The 16,127-nt window shown below is 37.8% G+C and overlaps 2 protein-coding genes across 2 annotated transcripts in view; both read right to left on the bottom strand.

The window, feature by feature from the left end:
* Window positions 1-155: 155 nt before the first annotated feature.
* On the bottom strand, window positions 156-5,166 carry actr6 (actin related protein 6). Its single transcript, XM_024281010.2, has 11 exons — window positions 4,947-5,166; window positions 3,938-4,055; window positions 3,799-3,867; window positions 3,599-3,722; window positions 2,604-2,739; window positions 2,484-2,540; window positions 2,309-2,407; window positions 2,118-2,196; window positions 992-1,163; window positions 778-916; window positions 156-609 (listed from the first exon to the last, which is right to left on the bottom strand). Exons 1-11 carry the CDS (start codon window positions 5,012-5,014, stop codon window positions 480-482), a joined length of 1,191 nt encoding a protein of 396 aa, XP_024136778.1. The 5' UTR covers window positions 5,015-5,166; the 3' UTR covers window positions 156-479.
* A 3,751-nt stretch (window positions 5,167-8,917) lies between these two features.
* LOC112151895 (protein FAM3C) overlaps window positions 8,918-16,127 on the bottom strand; it is an 8,800-nt gene continuing 1,590 nt past the window's right edge. Inside the window, exons 2-10 of the mRNA XM_024281020.2 lie at window positions 13,048-13,086; window positions 12,207-12,290; window positions 11,821-11,883; window positions 11,636-11,744; window positions 11,394-11,452; window positions 10,658-10,708; window positions 10,497-10,581; window positions 9,537-9,663; window positions 8,918-9,407 (exon numbers count right to left, since the gene is read on the bottom strand). Of these exons, the coding sequence (XP_024136788.1) occupies window positions 9,318-9,407; window positions 9,537-9,663; window positions 10,497-10,581; window positions 10,658-10,708; window positions 11,394-11,452; window positions 11,636-11,744; window positions 11,821-11,883; window positions 12,207-12,290; window positions 13,048-13,086 (707 nt within the window). The 3' untranslated portion in view covers window positions 8,918-9,317. The remainder of the gene's footprint in view (window positions 9,408-9,536; window positions 9,664-10,496; window positions 10,582-10,657; window positions 10,709-11,393; window positions 11,453-11,635; window positions 11,745-11,820; window positions 11,884-12,206; window positions 12,291-13,047; window positions 13,087-16,127) is intronic.

The following is a 16,127-nucleotide window of genomic DNA, read 5'->3' as shown; positions in this document are numbered from 1 at the left end:
AAGTCTGGGCACCTTTGCTCAGACTGCTGCCCCCGCAACCCGGTCCCAGATGAGCTCAAGAAGATGGATGTTTTTTCAAACAGTAAAATCCTAGTTTGCTTCAGAACCGAGTTTCCATGGGGAGAATCTATGGTAAAAACAGCAGGAATACAAACTGGATTGCCCATTTATTTTATTTACATGAGAGAGGGCGTTTTTTCTGACAGAGTATAGAAGAGAGAAGGTGTTCATTTGTACAGTAAGATAAAAATGAAAAAAAAATACAGCTGAAGTTTTAAAAAAGTTCATTCTCCTTCGTTCAAATATGAGAAAATCAGAGGAAATGGTTCATCTTACATTAGTAAAAAGATTGAACATCAGAGACGCTCTTGAAACATGAAGCTGCTCCAACAAAACACCTTCATCCTGATCTGTCTCCATTCAGTGGATTTGTGTAAACAGGGATTCCAATTTTAACACTGCCTCAGCGCATATTTTCCTCAGACGTCGAACTTTTCTTCACAAATACAGTGTCCGTTCTCCTCGTATTCCTCCCGCGTCACCACCATCTCGTCATAATCTGGACTGTGAGCCAGCAGCTTCCCTCCTTCCCATGGGTAACAGACTGGGCTGAAAAACAGAACAACACAGCTGAGAAAACCCTGTAACGTTAGACCAAGTTCTTCTCACTGCTTCTGTTTCTGAGTTTTGGAACATCATAACATTAAACTGAGGTTGTGTTTGTTCATTCAAAGTATCATGAAGACCCAGTTTGGTTCTGGAGACCTGGACTCTTACTTTGGAGGTAGAAACACTGACACTGGGAGGTGGGCGGGGACGAGTGATCGGAGCTCCGCCTCCAAACGATCTCTAAAGCCCGGGAACAGCGTGTTCCCTCCGGTCAGAACGATGTTCTGGTACAAATGAGGCTGCATCTCTGTGGACAGACGAGCGGTTACAGAGTTCCCGAGAAGGTAGAACTTAGGAGCCGTCTTCATGCTGAGAAACAAACCTTCTGGAAGTGACTGGACCGAGTCGACAATGGCCTCTGGGATCCCCATCTCCTGGATACCGATGTCTGACGGGTGGAAAAGCGTCTCAGGAACAGCAAATCGCTCGTTGACCAACCTCAGGATCTGCTCGCCTGTCTTGTACTTCCCACTGAAGACCATCTCCTCACGTGGCTAAGGGAACATCACAAGATAACTGTGAGAACTACGGCCTTCACTTATGAAGCCTTCAAACTGAGGAGTCCATCCATCTTCTGAACTGGCCGAATCCCTTTTGGGGTCACAGGTTGATGGAGCAAACGAGCTACTATCAAAAAAAAGTCAGCTGAAGGATGCACTGGTTTTTGAAGTTAAAAGAACTTTCATTAAATCATTCAAAAACCTGGGCATCATTTTTGATGATCAAAACTGTTTTCTATCATCTTATAAATTTGGCTAGAGTCCATCCAATTCTCTCTCTTGCTAACATAGAGATGCTGATGCTTTAATCACGAGTAGAGTTGATTATTGTAACACTCTTCCGGCTGGTCTTCCAAACAAATAATATTTTATAATTGGAAATCAATTTCGGCATCAAGGGGTTAAAAAATAATCAGGTTTTATATTTAAGTGATTAAAATAAATATTTATTAAGGGAATGAAAACACTGAAAAAATAAATAAATATAAAAGCAATCTGCTGCTCCCAAATTCAAGGTAAAAAATACACTATTTTTTAGACTACATATAAAATAACTATTCATTTTAACGATTCGATTCGTATCATAATTAGTGGTTCCGTTCCTGATCTGATTCATAGTCAATATTGGTTCATTAACTGACCTAAAAAAATGGTATAGCTCAATTTGATTTGATTCCATCTCAGATTTGGTTGGGTTGTAGGAATACAAATCGATTCATTGATTAATTTTTGCACTTCTATTATAAATAGTAAAGCTATAGAGTTATCAAAAGCAATTAGTGAGCTTTATAAATAATCTTTATTCAGATAAAAATCTTTAATAACATGATAAAAAATCTGAGAGTTTGATCAATAATGTTTATCTGATATTTCTAAGTGTCAGTTTTCATTATAAAATGCTTGTTTGGTTACAGAGGAGAGAACCTCAGACAGTTGAGTGCATCTGACCTTGCAAAAGCCTTTTTTGATGGAGCTGAAGTCTGGAAGAACATAGTCTCTCATCAGATCGTTGTCCTCACCTCTCAGTCTGCAAACACAATAAATATGTTGGGATTCTCCTTTTCTTCACCGAGTCTGGTGAATGTTTCTGAGACACATTTAGAATTACACAGCTGGATGAGCAACAACATCTGTCTTACTGCGCAATCTCCATGTCTTTGTAAAACTGCTGTGAGACGTAGCAGACGTCCTCCTTCGCCTGGTTGATCACATGAGTTTCATCCATCACATGCAACTGGCTGGAGATTTCATTGCAAAGAATTATTCTGCATGTTATTTGATCTGTGGAGAAAGAGGCTGCAGACACAAACCCACCGATACGAGATGATCTCCTTTAAGTGATTGGTCAGCAGCTTTCCTCCAACATTGATTCTGAAAAACAAAAGCGGTTCACAATCTATGTTTTCACTGTCATAGAGGACAGTGCAGCCTTACCTGCGGATGCCATGATTCAGTTTCTTGCTGCGGCAGTAGGGGGCGATGTGGGTGAAGGAGAACCCAGAGTCCACCACCAGGCAGCAGAGCTCAGAAGGTTTGGAGTGGAAGCAGTGATGAGCGCTGAGTGAGCCAGCTGCAGGAAGACAAAGGCAGTTAATGTCAAATCTCTTCATTAGCGTAAAACTCTGCAGTCTCAGAGTTTCACTTACAGAAAAACAGTAACACGAATACACCCTCTAACCTTGATTTTGTCTGAACATCAAGTTAATAGCATTAGCCATTGTGGTCGTTTTTGGAATACTATTTTTGAAACACTTTTGAAAATGTCATCTTTTTTTTTTTTTTTAAAGAAGGAAGTCCTTTTTATCAGTTAAAAATAATGCTTGCTCTTACTTACTAAAGGATCTTTCAGGATTTAACTGCATAATTCTTCAAAACTTGTGTTGCTAACACTTTGTTTAAACTTTTAAAATGTAATTTTCTTATCATTTCTGAAATTCCTTGTCTGAACTTAGTTTTCCTCTATAACTGCCACAATAAGAGTGTCAGTACTTGTTCTTATATTTATATGTTTTATTTTGTATATTTTCGAGGGGCGGAGCCGTTTTTAGACTAGACAAACTTTTGTTGTAACGCCACTTGTCGAGTTCTATGTGACAAAAAGAGATCAAGCAAAGAAGATTTGACAAAAGGACTGATAGGAAAAGACATTTTAACAGTAATGAAGTTGTATGGAGAGGTTTTCTTGCTTTCTATTTTTTTTGGTGAATGCAGCCAGCGAGGTACATGTTAACATTTTTTGTTCTTGTAATTTTCTTATTGCGAAATTTGTATTTAAGTTATTTATTTGTGTGTTAGTTTGATGGTGACTTTGTGGACAAAGAAGAGGAATAAAGTCATCAGTGTAACAAACTGTGGTCCTATTTCTTCACCGGTGAGAGCGATATCCTCCATCCAGACGGTTTGACATTCTGGTCATTTGATGAACTCACCGTTGATTCGAAGAGCGGACTGAAACTGGTATTCTTCAAAAAGGATCTCGTTCATGGACTCCTGTATGGAGGTGAAGTTGAAGTATGGCTCTGTGATAATGATACTGGTGTCTGCAAACTCCACCTACACAGTGAAGTCGAGAGTCAGCAGCTGGAAGAGCTCACTAGCATGAATAATGAATTATGATTGACAGGTGTACCTTAAACATCTCCTTTCCAAAAAGGTGATCCCACACCTTCCTCTGAACATCCCAGTTGACCAGGTAACCCTGCACGGAGATAAGCATTGAGTAAGAAACGGTGACCCAACCTGGACTGGAGCTGCAGATGCAGTCTCACCTTCTGGTAGGGGAGGATGTAAAAAAGACCCGACGGATCTTTGATCTCATCCAGCTGATTCGCTGTAAAGGTTTTTAGCCGAGAATTCTTTGAGCGAAACTGACAGTTGGGAATGACGCTGAAGAAATGAGAAAGAAACCCCGTTAAACTAGAACAACCAAAATTTATGACTCACACAACTGTTCAATCCATTCTATCTTCAACACCACACAAAGGTTAGGTGTTTGGCATGAAATCATGGGCAAAAAACTAAATAAATCTCCCACATCTGAAGATAATAAAGGTTGATTTTATTTAAAATAAAAAAGTGGAAAAAACTTCTACTGGTTCGATCAAAAAATAGATCAAATTAAGATTGTGTAGGCAAAATACAAAAGCATAGAGACTTTTAAAATAAACATGGCAACAAAAATGACACTAGTATTTAATTTTCTCTTCTTAATACATAATTAAGCTTGTGTTTATATGCAAAGAAAGAAGAGAAAAAATACATAAATATAAATTTACATCATTGTCATAGTACTTTGGGTTCGCAAATAAGACAAGTATCTTAGGATCTGGTTTGAGATTGATCTAAGAAGATTTTTTTACGACTTCATCACAAGATCCGATCAAAAATACAGAGGAAAAATTAGAACTTTGCAACATCCACTAAACCTTTGAGGTATTCTTAAGATAATCGTATGCATATCTGCGTACCAAAACAAACAGAAAATGTTTCACTTTTTGTTTCTTTAAGTTCAATTTTGCAAACATCTTTTTCTCTGTGGTAAATTGTGATTTAACAAAATAAAAGTCAAAGGTTGCCTGTTAAGTGAGTAAATCTGTTTAAACGTTTATGCAATGACTGCAACAATAACCTCTTCCTCTGAGTTATACAGATTTACGATGTGAATGTACAACAAACAGACATTTTCCTGTAGAATATGAAGTTGTAACCATTCAGAGAATAAAAACTCAACATTGAAAGCCCCCGTCACTTTGAAGTTAGCTTAAATGCTAACCTCACCTGACTTTCTCCAGGCTGTAACCGATCTTCGCCGTATACGCGCCATTATCCAAAACTAAGGTAGCCATTTTGCAAACCAAAATAACAAAATTTAAATAACAAATGTTGTTTTTTTAAGTGGTAAACACACAAAGATCACATTTTCAACAGCCGTAGCAAAATTCGCCACCATTCAGAGTTGTTCTTTCTAGCCAATCACATTCAATCTTTCATCCGTCTTCCGAAATAAGGGAAGCCAATCACGTCTGCGTACTCTTTCTTCAGCCAATCAAAAAATAGGGCAAAGTACCTGACACAAAAGAGGCTCGGGCAGAAACATGGTCCTGTTACAGTTCCACTTTTTGTTCATTTTAAAATGAAAATTAGTCGTTTTCTCAAATTATATAAATACGCAGTTAATATTTTTCTGTATCTATAGAAATAAAATAAATATTAAAAATAAAGAAACAGACACATTATTTCGTAAAAAAAATAGGAGTGTGTTCCAATAAGAAAGTTTAGCAAACTGAGCAAACAATCTGGTAGTTTCATGTTTATTGCTAAGCACACAGATGTGTAAGATGACTTCCTTATAATAGACAATGACTGTAAATGACGCCAGACATTTGGACTCTGCAGGTTACTGTAACACTTACTTGAAGAACAGTGTGGCGGGTGGTAGGTTTTTTATTTACAGTATACTGAAGGTCTAAGAGACAGACCTGTTGCTGAGCCAGATGTCTAACCTGTCCTCTATGTTATTTTTTTTTATGATGGGCAATTACTAAGTCCAAAAGTCACAGTTCAAATTGTGTGTAAAATACATCCTTTAAATAGGATGCTATGTTTGTTGGTCAGCTATTCTCTTTATTTTCTGCGATGCCTTATGTCATGTCACGATGGGTTTTCTATCCAATCTGTGTATCATTTCAAATGAAATAAGAATAAATTTGCCAACTACAACCACTTTTTCAGTTGGTAAGAAAAGAAAGGTTAGCAGGTAAAGGCCTTGCAGAAGAGATGGGTGTGGACATAAAACTAATTATATCTCCCCTGCTTTCTTTTGTCAAATGGAAATCACCTGGTCCTTATTTCAACTTGTTTTTTGAAAGTTGTGGTCAAAGTTTTAACTGAGTTTTTCATATATTTTTCCTCACAGAGCATCCAAGTTCGGAAAAGCAGACTTTGCGTTAATGAATAAGAAAGCACTTGCAAATCGTGACCTCGTTACTCGAGTGTTTGTACCAATACCCTGCTACTGGGCATCATACCAGATTCCAAAAAGTGGGAATTGAGGGTCACATTCGAAAACATTTTGTTTTCAACAGAGTCCACCTCACTATCTTCTGAATGGCTGGACAGATCTGATCCGGGTGTTTATTTCAGTTCATTTTGTTCAGTACATTTTTTTTAAAGATACTCATGCATATATTTTACAGGTGCTTAAATGTACAAATATCTGTCTTTTGAAAGCACCTCCTTAAGGAGCAGTAATTCAAATTTGCTGCTGAAAAACAATTTAATAAAAGTGATGCTGACTCTGACTTACTTTACAATGTCTCATGTTTCTGGTGGGTTGTTTCTGCAGAAGATGAACAATGTGATTTTTGTTCATCATCTCTTTGAGGAAATTTTATTTAAAACAATATGGGCTCTTCTATTGTTCATTTTGTAAACCCTTTGCATGTTTGGTGTTGAACAAACAGAGAGGTGATTGTTTTAGTTGGTTCTGGTGGTTGACGTTGGTTCTACTTGTTTGGTTTGAAGCGAAACTCAGCAATGAGGCGGAACAATGAGCATCTTTGCAGGATGTTTGTTCAATCAACACAGAGAATGTGCTCATCACACAATCATCATCGAGATGCTGCCCTCTCTATTTTTTCAGTTTGTTCCTGGTTTACATAACAGCCACTGCTGACTGGAAGCACCGTCTGAACTGTTTTCTGTCAATATTCGGAGGAACTTTATCACTTTCATTCTGATCTAACACAGTGGAGGAATTATTTCTCATCTCTGAATCAATTTGTCCATGTTTAAAGTTGCTTTAGAATTTCCTTCACATTTTCTCTGTTTTGGAATCATTTTTAAAAATGTAAAATGTTTTAAAATTTGAAATGAAAATCAAACTGAATCATCTTAAACTGAGTGCTGAGTCAAAATCAAAAACCCGGTTTGGATTGTCAGGTTGAATACAATGTATTGTAAAACCAAAAGAAGAACAGACTGACATGAAAAACTGGAAAAGCACCACAGATGAAACGCATTTAGGCGTGAGGAGTTTTCTGAAAGCCCTCAAGTCCACGCCCTCTTCTGTGCAGTCAGGTTGGTTCGGATTGGGCTTCATTGTTCTTGCACACTGTGCGTATATTCCCCTGTTAGACTGGAACCAAATCCTTTGACACATGTTCACATGTCAAATAAAAGCCAATTAATCTTAGTCGTCACTCAGGTTATTCAAAGGTGCAGAGGAGAATCATCAAGAACTTCCCTAAGATAACTGAACTGAGAGAGGGTGCTAGGTGAAGCTTTTTTTCTAACCAGCATTTTTCTTTGTTAAAATTTGACACCTGACAGCAGGAATCCAGGCCTACCAACTCACCTTTCTGTCATCTACAGATTCCTTCCATTCTTTATGTTGTTATTCAGGAAGTATCGGTTATGGTGTCGATCTCTGACTGTTAACCTCAAGATCCCAGATTCCAAAGGATACACTTTTAGCAAATTTCTTATGATGTGGAAAGTTATATATATATATATATATATATATATATATATATATATATATATATATAAAACGTTAATTTTGTGTTTTGAACTGATTTTCTTTCAAACTGGTGATCTTGCTGTTAAAGAGGTTTTCATGATATGTAGATGTAGTGTTCTGGAAAAGGATTGTAAGGCTGCCCAGCCTTGGTCCTCAAGACACCCTTCTTCACTTCACTACTAATTACCTAGACCAGGTGCGTTCCGTCAATCAAATTGTGGAAATACATGGATAAGCCAGCAATGTAACAGAATGTTTGTTGAATTTCTAGTTAGTTGAGGCTCCCAGAAGCTTGTGAAACTGCCTTCTTTCAAAGTGACACAAATGTAAATTCTTGTTTCTAAATGTTCCAAATGCTTTCCTAAAAATCTTCCAACTGATCAAAAATGCTGCAGCAGAACCTGAGTATAGTGAATATCTTCTTTCTCCACTGTGATTCTTCTCATCAGTTTAAACCAGAACGGAAAACACATTTATTTTAGATAAAGTTGAAATGTTTAAACTTCATCTCATCTCAAAGGTATCATAGTTTCATGTTTTTTCAGGACTCCTGGAGGTTCTTACTGGTTCCAGCAACTGCCAGGCAGAACCTTCATCCATCAGGCTCCTGCAGAAACCTCAATTGACTCTGCAAGACTGAATGGCATCCCATAATGTACTGGAATCTTATATCAACTTTCCATAATTAGACGGTCTTTTCTCCTTTTTGTTCTTTTGGAAGTCTTTCTAGATCCAACTGAGTTCTCTCTCTCAACTCCAGTCTGCTGGTTTAACAAGTCTGTTGTTGATGCGATTAAAGTTTTAATTAAACTAGATTTTAAATATGTTGAACCAAGTTTGTGATGTTTGAGATAATTTCTTTTTTGATACGATTTTCTGCTTTATCCCACAAACATTTACATCAGAGATTGTCAGTCAGCAGTTTGTAAACATTTAGCTTTTATTTCATTGATTCAAACTCAACATTAATAAAAAAAAAAAGAAACATTTAGCATTTTTTTTCATATCTTAAAAATAGAAATAAGACTATCATTTCTTTGACTCATCTGTGTGAGGATAAAGTCAGCATAAATAAATTAATCTATTCTCTCTGAAATGCCCCGTGTAGAGATACCGCCCATAAAAACATTTTAAAAACTGCTCATTTTACCAGTAAAAAAAACAACAAAAAACAAAAACAGGTATGGCGGTAGTTTGTTTTTAGTGTTTCCAGAAGTTGTTCATTTTCATGGAGTATGAGTAATTTCGGTAAAACTTGGTACTGCAGAAACACCTTGGAGTTTTGTGGAAAAAAATGCATTACATGTGCAGTTACAAAGTCTTTCTCCTTCACTCCTGCTCGCTTTTTCTGCTGATGTTTGAGCCCAAACATGAAGGTGGACGGTGCCACAGCAGAGCGTTTGCAAATCAAACTGTTTTTCAGGAGATTAAATCCTGGAGCGGGATGCTGGTTTCCAGCAGACGACTCTTGGAAAGCTGCAGCAGACATCTGAAACCCCACCACAAAAAAAAAAAAGAAAAAAATGGATCCCCCCACAGCCATCACCAGCAGTTCTCATGAGGAAGCAGATCTCAGATCCATTCCCTTTTCAGTCAGACGCTGCTCCAGACTTTGTGTTTTGCAGGTTTCACTCCGAGTTTTTGGGGAAGCAGCCCTGCAGGTCGATCAGCTCTGGCCAGTTGTCATATTTATTATTTGGTTTGTCATTTTTTATATGCTGAAAAAAAATGCCCAAAAGTTTCAGGTAAACCCATCGTTTGCTGTTTGTTTTTCAGTCAATTGATGAACTTTGAAAAACAGCCATCCTGAAAGAAGATGGCTGATAAAACAGTAATGTCAGTTTTACCTTCTCATAGCTGCTCTTCACCAAGCCTCCTTTTGCACCAACAAATACCCAGTTATCTCGATACCCCAGTTTCTGGATTGAAGAGCTTCCCAGTTCAGCAATTAAATTCCTGGCTTCATCATTTAACCTGTGGAAGTACATCAGACATCAAATACATGCATCCCAAACCCATCAGACCGTCTAAACTTCAAGACCCGCTCTGATGAAAATCATGTTCTTGTTGCTTTTTTCTCACGATGGAGGACAAATATAAAGAACATTTAGCTCAAAATTGCATTTCTGAGTTTTTTTTTTTTTCATTTAAACTGTGAATCAGGAGCAAACAAAAAAATGTAGTTTGAAAAAGAGCTCCCTGTTCTGCTCCATGGTGATGCATCCACTTGCAGACAAATAGATCCATGAACGTCTTTGTTTTCCTCGTCTGAGCCGTTATCTGGCTCAGTACCTCAAAACGGCATTTCTGGATAGCTCCAAAATTGCTCGCCAATTTTTGCATCAATAACGTTAGGTTGGAGTGTGAAATGTAAGCTAGCACAGTATAAACAAAGGGATGATGGGAAATGGGGGGAGGCTTACTCTGTGCCAACTGTCCCATCTGCAACTCAGAGTGGAATTTCTAATGGATTCCTGCTGCTCTGCAGAAAATGTCTTAAAAAAACAACTTTTTTGTTGTTGTTTTGGCTAAAACTGCATTATCATAATTAAAAGACCACTAGAAATATTTTTTACAATACATCAAAAGATGATTAGAGTCAGCGGGTCATTCAGTTTGTAGATTCTTTTATCAGGACACATGAATGCAACCTCCAGAGTCGCATTTATTTAAATCTTCCTGTAACTTTGTGCAAAACATTGATATATAATTATTTTCTGAGAACTACAAAGCCAATAATTGGAGATTTTATCTTGATTATTTCCTGGTAAAATAAAAGTCAAAATAAAAATAAGGCAAATATTTACTTTGAAGATGGTTCATCAAAGGATGCCATCAGAACCACAGAACCGGGTTTCATGTCCTTTATGAAGTCGATGATATATCTCACATCTGTAATAAAACAAATACATTACTCAAATACATTCAGTCCACATTGGGTAAGGCAGAACCTTTACTTTGTACTCACCCCCGCTGTAAGTATCAAAGTGGGTCGTCTTTAGAACTTTTCCGGTTTTACCTGGCAGGCGAAAAAAAGAGGTGACAAACCTGCAGGCATGAACCAAATGTTCAACTCTGAGGCAGATGGCAACCCAATATATTTAGATTTCTTTTTACAGATCAACGATAGGTTTTTAACTCTGTAAAGCCCACTACATCAATTAACAGAAACAGGGGAATCAGAATGTTTTAATCATTTTTTTTGAAGATATAGATAGTATGAATTATGATACTTTGAGTGATGTGGTGAGTTTTTTTCTCACTACTATATTAGCTTAAGATGCAATTATTTTGACATTAGTCTCAAGTTTGATCCACACATTTTTAACATTATGTAACTTGATTTTAAAGAATGAATTATCAACTAATTTTGTAATTTTCAAATACAGTAAGTAGTCATACAAAAAGAATAACAACAGTTGAGTTATTCCCCCCCAAAAATTTTTAAAAGTTAGCAGCACTTTTCCCGTATAAAGTTGAGATATCATGGAAGAAGCCATTCTGAATTGAGCAGAAAAAGTCTTTCTACTAGGGAAAATATAATCCATTACAGGAAGAAAACATGCAGTTCTACACAATAAGTTTTTAAGGAAAGTTTGGATCATGTTAAAGAGCTAGGGGTCTTAGAAATGCATGTGTCAAATATGATACAAAAGATTATTTGGGGTTATTAACAAAAATGTAATAGTATTTTTTTTTCTCACCATCCAACAACACTGTGTTTATTCCAATTCCCACGTTGTTCAACACAGTTCCTAGAACCCTAAGAAAACACAGTCAGCAACAAGAAAAACATGGGATGGAGAAAGGGGACACTAGGAGAGCACCAAAGCCAAAATGAAACACAACCCTGAACAAACGCAACTAGAGCAAACAAGAGAAGACATCTTTGAGATGGGGAAAACCCAACAAACCCAGAAAACATCTAAACCAACACAGTTCATACAGGTTGTTTTCCACGCAGATTTTTGGGGCCACCACGTTGGCCGCTCCACTCTGGACCAGGAAGCTGAAATGATCTTCCGGACACTCTTTCCTTGGAGAACAAGGTCCAGCTGAGGAAGAGGACACAAGTTATCACCTCAGAAGGATCAACATCAAAGATTCCTGATCAGGTTTGGGATCACTAACCAGACTTCTTGATGACCAAGTTGGCGGGTTCACTGGCAATCACAAAGTCTGAACTGCTGAGACCTGGAGAGAAAAGATGACGAGTTTGGTATTTGACAGCTTGGTTGGGAGTGTTTTGTTTTTTCATGGAAGGAAAACACTTTGAAGTTTTCCATCACTTCTAAGAGCCAATCAGAGCATTTGAAAGTTTGCTCTTTAGCTGAGACACATCCTGAGTTTCCCATTTTAGGTCACATTCCTCTGTCACAGCTGCTATGTCCTCTCTACTCCCTTAAACTCCTCCCACATCCATCAATCTGCTGCTACAGAAAAACAAATCGTCCCCAAAAGATCTGATGAACGAGCCGGGAATCTGTCCACAAGCAATGATGGATAGAAGTCCGTACCTTTGAATGGGTTGGTGTTTAGCTGCAGGAGGACGATAAAGACAACCAGTGCTGGCAACAACACCATCAATGCCCTCAGGATCCCTGAGAAGATTCATGAATTTATCAGACCAAAAACATGCAAACAGCTGCTGCCAAAATCTCTCTAAAGTTAAAAACAGAGATGACAAAATCATTTTTTTTAAGTTTCTTCAATGTGTTTGGAAGAAGTTTGTCCTCTGCGGTTGACCTGCTCTTTAGTTCATGTTTCAATGGAAGCTAATAGCTGAGATTTTCTTGTCTTAGTGAAGCTCCGCCCACCCTGGCTGCAACTAGAGCTACATTCAAGGGTGGGTCAGTCTAGAACACGAGCCACCTTCCTCCTATTATAGTCTTCAAAGGGAAGGGACGGTTGAAACAGATATTTTGTTCCAGATTCGAAACAGATAATTTAAAAAAGCAAAAACTCAACTTTTTACAGTCAGTGAAGCCAAATTGTACACATTCATGCCTCGTTTTAAAGCGTGCCAAACTGTGCACTTCATATATAAATTATCTCTATGTGGACGGATGTTTTTGGATGTTCATTTCTGTGGAACAGCTTTGATGCTTGTTTCAATTTGAATAACAAATAGAGCAACTGAACCATTTCTATCTTAAATTATAATCACGCCAAATAAGCCAAGCAGGATTTTCAAAGTGGAAACTTTTGTTTTAGATTTCAAATTTCAAGATGGGTCAGTATGACCCAGAGCATAACAGATGGGTTAAGATAGGTTTTTATACATGTGCATTATTCACATCAAAGACATCAATGAAGTAAAAATCCATACAAATGATGCTGGATAGAATGGCAACTCACATCTGGAGTAGTTGGCGTTTTTGCGTCCCATTTTGTTTCCTGAAGCAAACAGACATGAAGATTCAGTGACGATGAGGACAGAGTCGCTGCAGCAGCATCCTACAAACTCTGTGGCTTCAGGTGTTTTAGTGGAATAAGCTGAGACGCTTGTACAAACGATTCATTGGTAAAACCTACAACATACTCAGCTCTGCTCCTCGTTCTACAATTTTCCTACAAAAACAGCATCATTTACATGGAAAATAAGCAGCCTTTCCAACAGAAGCACATCTTATTCGGACAAATACATGGTTAGAACAAAGAAATAATCCACGAAACACAGGGTTTCTGACTTTTGTGACAAGATTAGTTAATTTTTCAAACTTTAAAGGCCAGTTTGGGTTCTGCAGACAGTAGCATGCTAATGCAGTACTTGCAGGTTACTTTCATACAGTCTGGATTGAGAGTTGAATAAGTGATGTTGAAGGTGTGAACTACATCTCTTCTCTGGGAAAACATTGATATGAAAAAAGAAGAAAAATAGAAATTTAACTTTCTAGGTTTCACATTTGACCAGTAGTTAAACTGATTGTTGGATCTTTTTTAAAAGTGTTCCTAGTGGTCTTTTAATTTTATGATTACATTTTTTTTTTTTTGCCAAAATAAAAAAAAAACTGTCATTTTCTAGAACATTTTTGGTGGTATTTCATTAGAAATTTGCTTCTGGTTATGTCCAAATTCCTTCCCTACTCACTATAGTATGTTCACTATTTTGTAGTGCTGTCTGAATCTACAATTCTAAAATCAAGTGCACTAGAAATTTCCCAGAAGTCTTTGCAAAAAACTAGGGTCCATCAATGCTCACCACATTAGTGAATATATACCACAATGAATGGTGGTCGAACAATAAAAAAAAAGTGATTAAATGTAATTTTTTAATAGACCATCCACATTTTCATCATCAAAACACAGTGGATTCATAAATAGACGTCGTAAATTGTTCGTATTGATTCGATTTTTACTTTGTTAAAATGGTGACATCATATCCATCCATCCATTTTCTTGACCGCTTTGTCCCTTTCGGGGTCGCGGGGTGCCGGAGCCTAACCCGGCTACTGAAGGGCGAAGGCGGGGTACACCCTGGACAGGTCGCCAGTCTGTCGCAGGGCCTCAATCACACACACATTTATTCTCACATTCACACCTAGGGGCAATTTAGAGTCACCAATCAACCTATGATGCATGTTTTTGGACGGTGGGAGGAAGCCGGAGTCCCCGGTGAAAACCCATGCATGCACGGGGAGAACATGCAAACTCCACACAGAAAGGTCCCAGCTGGGATTCGAACCGGGGCCTTCTCGCTGTGAGGCAAGAGCGCTAACCACTGCGCCACCGTGCAGCCCGACATCATATCTAACGTTCATAAAAATGAAAGAAAAGTAGTGAATATGGTACTTTTAAAATCCAGGGCAGTAGATAGTCTGGCACTGTATAGTTTTTTTTTTTTTGTAGTTAGTGATTATGGTGGGAATTTGGATAAAACCTCTGAGTTTTGGGTTTTTGGCGCGGTGTAAGCCCACCCCCACTTCCCAACATTCATCTCTATCACTAGCTTACAGTCGCTCCAATCTAACATTAGCAGTGCAAACAAAAATGACGAGCAACATTGGAGCTATCCAGAATTAGAGTCTAGAACTAGATACCAGAACCTCGGATGAGGAAAATAAAGACATATGTGGATCTAGTCGTCTAAAAGTGGATGCATCTGAATAGGAGCTTGTAGCCCATCTACAGTATTTGCTATGTCACAAATATGATCTTTTTTAAAAAAAAAATTTTGTCTGCTCCTAATTCACAACTATTTGAATCAAGAAATACTCAGAAATAAAATCTTAAGCATAAAAATGCTACAAGAACTTTCATCTGAGCGTGTCTCTGGCCAAGAGCAGGACTTTCACACTGTAGCACAGTTGATTCAGTGATGCACGGTTGAGCATCTGCAGTCACACAGCTGAGGTGAGTGCGCGCTGTTTTTCAGGTGAAGGAGGAAAGATGACAGCAGGTCAACAAGGACTCGTCAAACAACGAAGACAAGGAAACAACAGCTGGGAAGCTCAAGTGCAGGAGAACAAAGATCCTCTGTGGAGGAACAAATAAAACTTAGGAGTGTACACAGGGAGGGGTGCTTGCCAAATGGCACATTTGTGAAAATAATTAACTAATATTGGGGGTAAGACTAACAAAACGAGAATAATAATTAAAATTTCTCAAAGTTTTCTGTTGCCTCTGAGTCATTCCTTAGCTGAGAGAACGCCTGCAATAAGATTTTAACAGTAGAGAACATTTAGAAAACATATTATTAAAACAGTGAGTGTGTGTATTACTCCCACAAAGCAATAGCCAACAGAAAACACTTTTTTTTTTTTTTTGATGTAGTCTCGGTTGGGTAGTTAAAAGGTCAAGGTGGTTTTAATTCAGAGATATTTTGTGTGGAATGTTCTCTCTCCTCTAGATATTAATATTTTAATTTAAGGTCTAACTGCTTCCTTATTCATCCTTCATGCTCAAATGACTATAAACGAATTTCAGAAGAATCAAAATCTTTTTAACCCTTTAACACCATCTGTGACGCTTAAACAACAAAATCTGTAATATACTGTAACTATTCAACCGTTGACAGGATCAATGTAATTCCAGTAGATTCTGAAGGAGAAAAGCGGCTCGTCGAGCCGCTTTTCTCCTTCAGAATCTACTGGAATTACATTAATTGTGGTAACGGTTGAAAAGTTACATTAAATCAAAGAACATCAACACTTTAGCATGAATAGCTAGCATAAATGCTAACATAGCTAGCATAAATGCTGACTCTCTTATCTTAAAAGACTTTGTGACTTGGTGAATTAAAGCAGCACAAGTTTATATGTCAATTGAAACATAATCTGATGAAATAGCACTTCAAGCCTGAAGGAATGGAAGCACGACAAGTATTTGCATGCAGAGAAACTCATCTGAGAGGACAGTGAGGCTAAAACATTGAGGTCCTGTTTTTCCAGAACACTGAAAACAGAACAGGAACTCGTGAAGTTCTTTACTAAACAGAA

Source organism: Oryzias melastigma, linkage group LG6 (assembly GCF_002922805.2).
Source record: "Oryzias melastigma strain HK-1 linkage group LG6, ASM292280v2, whole genome shotgun sequence".
Lineage (NCBI taxonomy): Eukaryota > Metazoa > Chordata > Actinopteri > Beloniformes > Adrianichthyidae > Oryzias > Oryzias melastigma.
This window is presented reverse-complemented; position numbering and strand designations above follow the sequence as displayed.

Bases quoted from the DNA above. Each gene is read 5' to 3' on its own strand.
- actr6 (XM_024281010.2), bottom strand. From the start codon at position 5,014: ATGGCTACCTTAGTTTTGGATAATGGCGCGTATACGGCGAAGATCGGT. The intron at 3,723-3,798 runs GTACACCTGTCA...TTCACTGTGTAG, and splicing joins TTGGAAAGGAGATGTTTAAG to GTGGAGTTTGCAGACACCAG. The intron at 2,197-2,308 runs GTAAGACAGATG...TTGTGTTTGCAG, and splicing joins AAAGACATGGAGATTGCGCA to ACTGAGAGGTGAGGACAACG.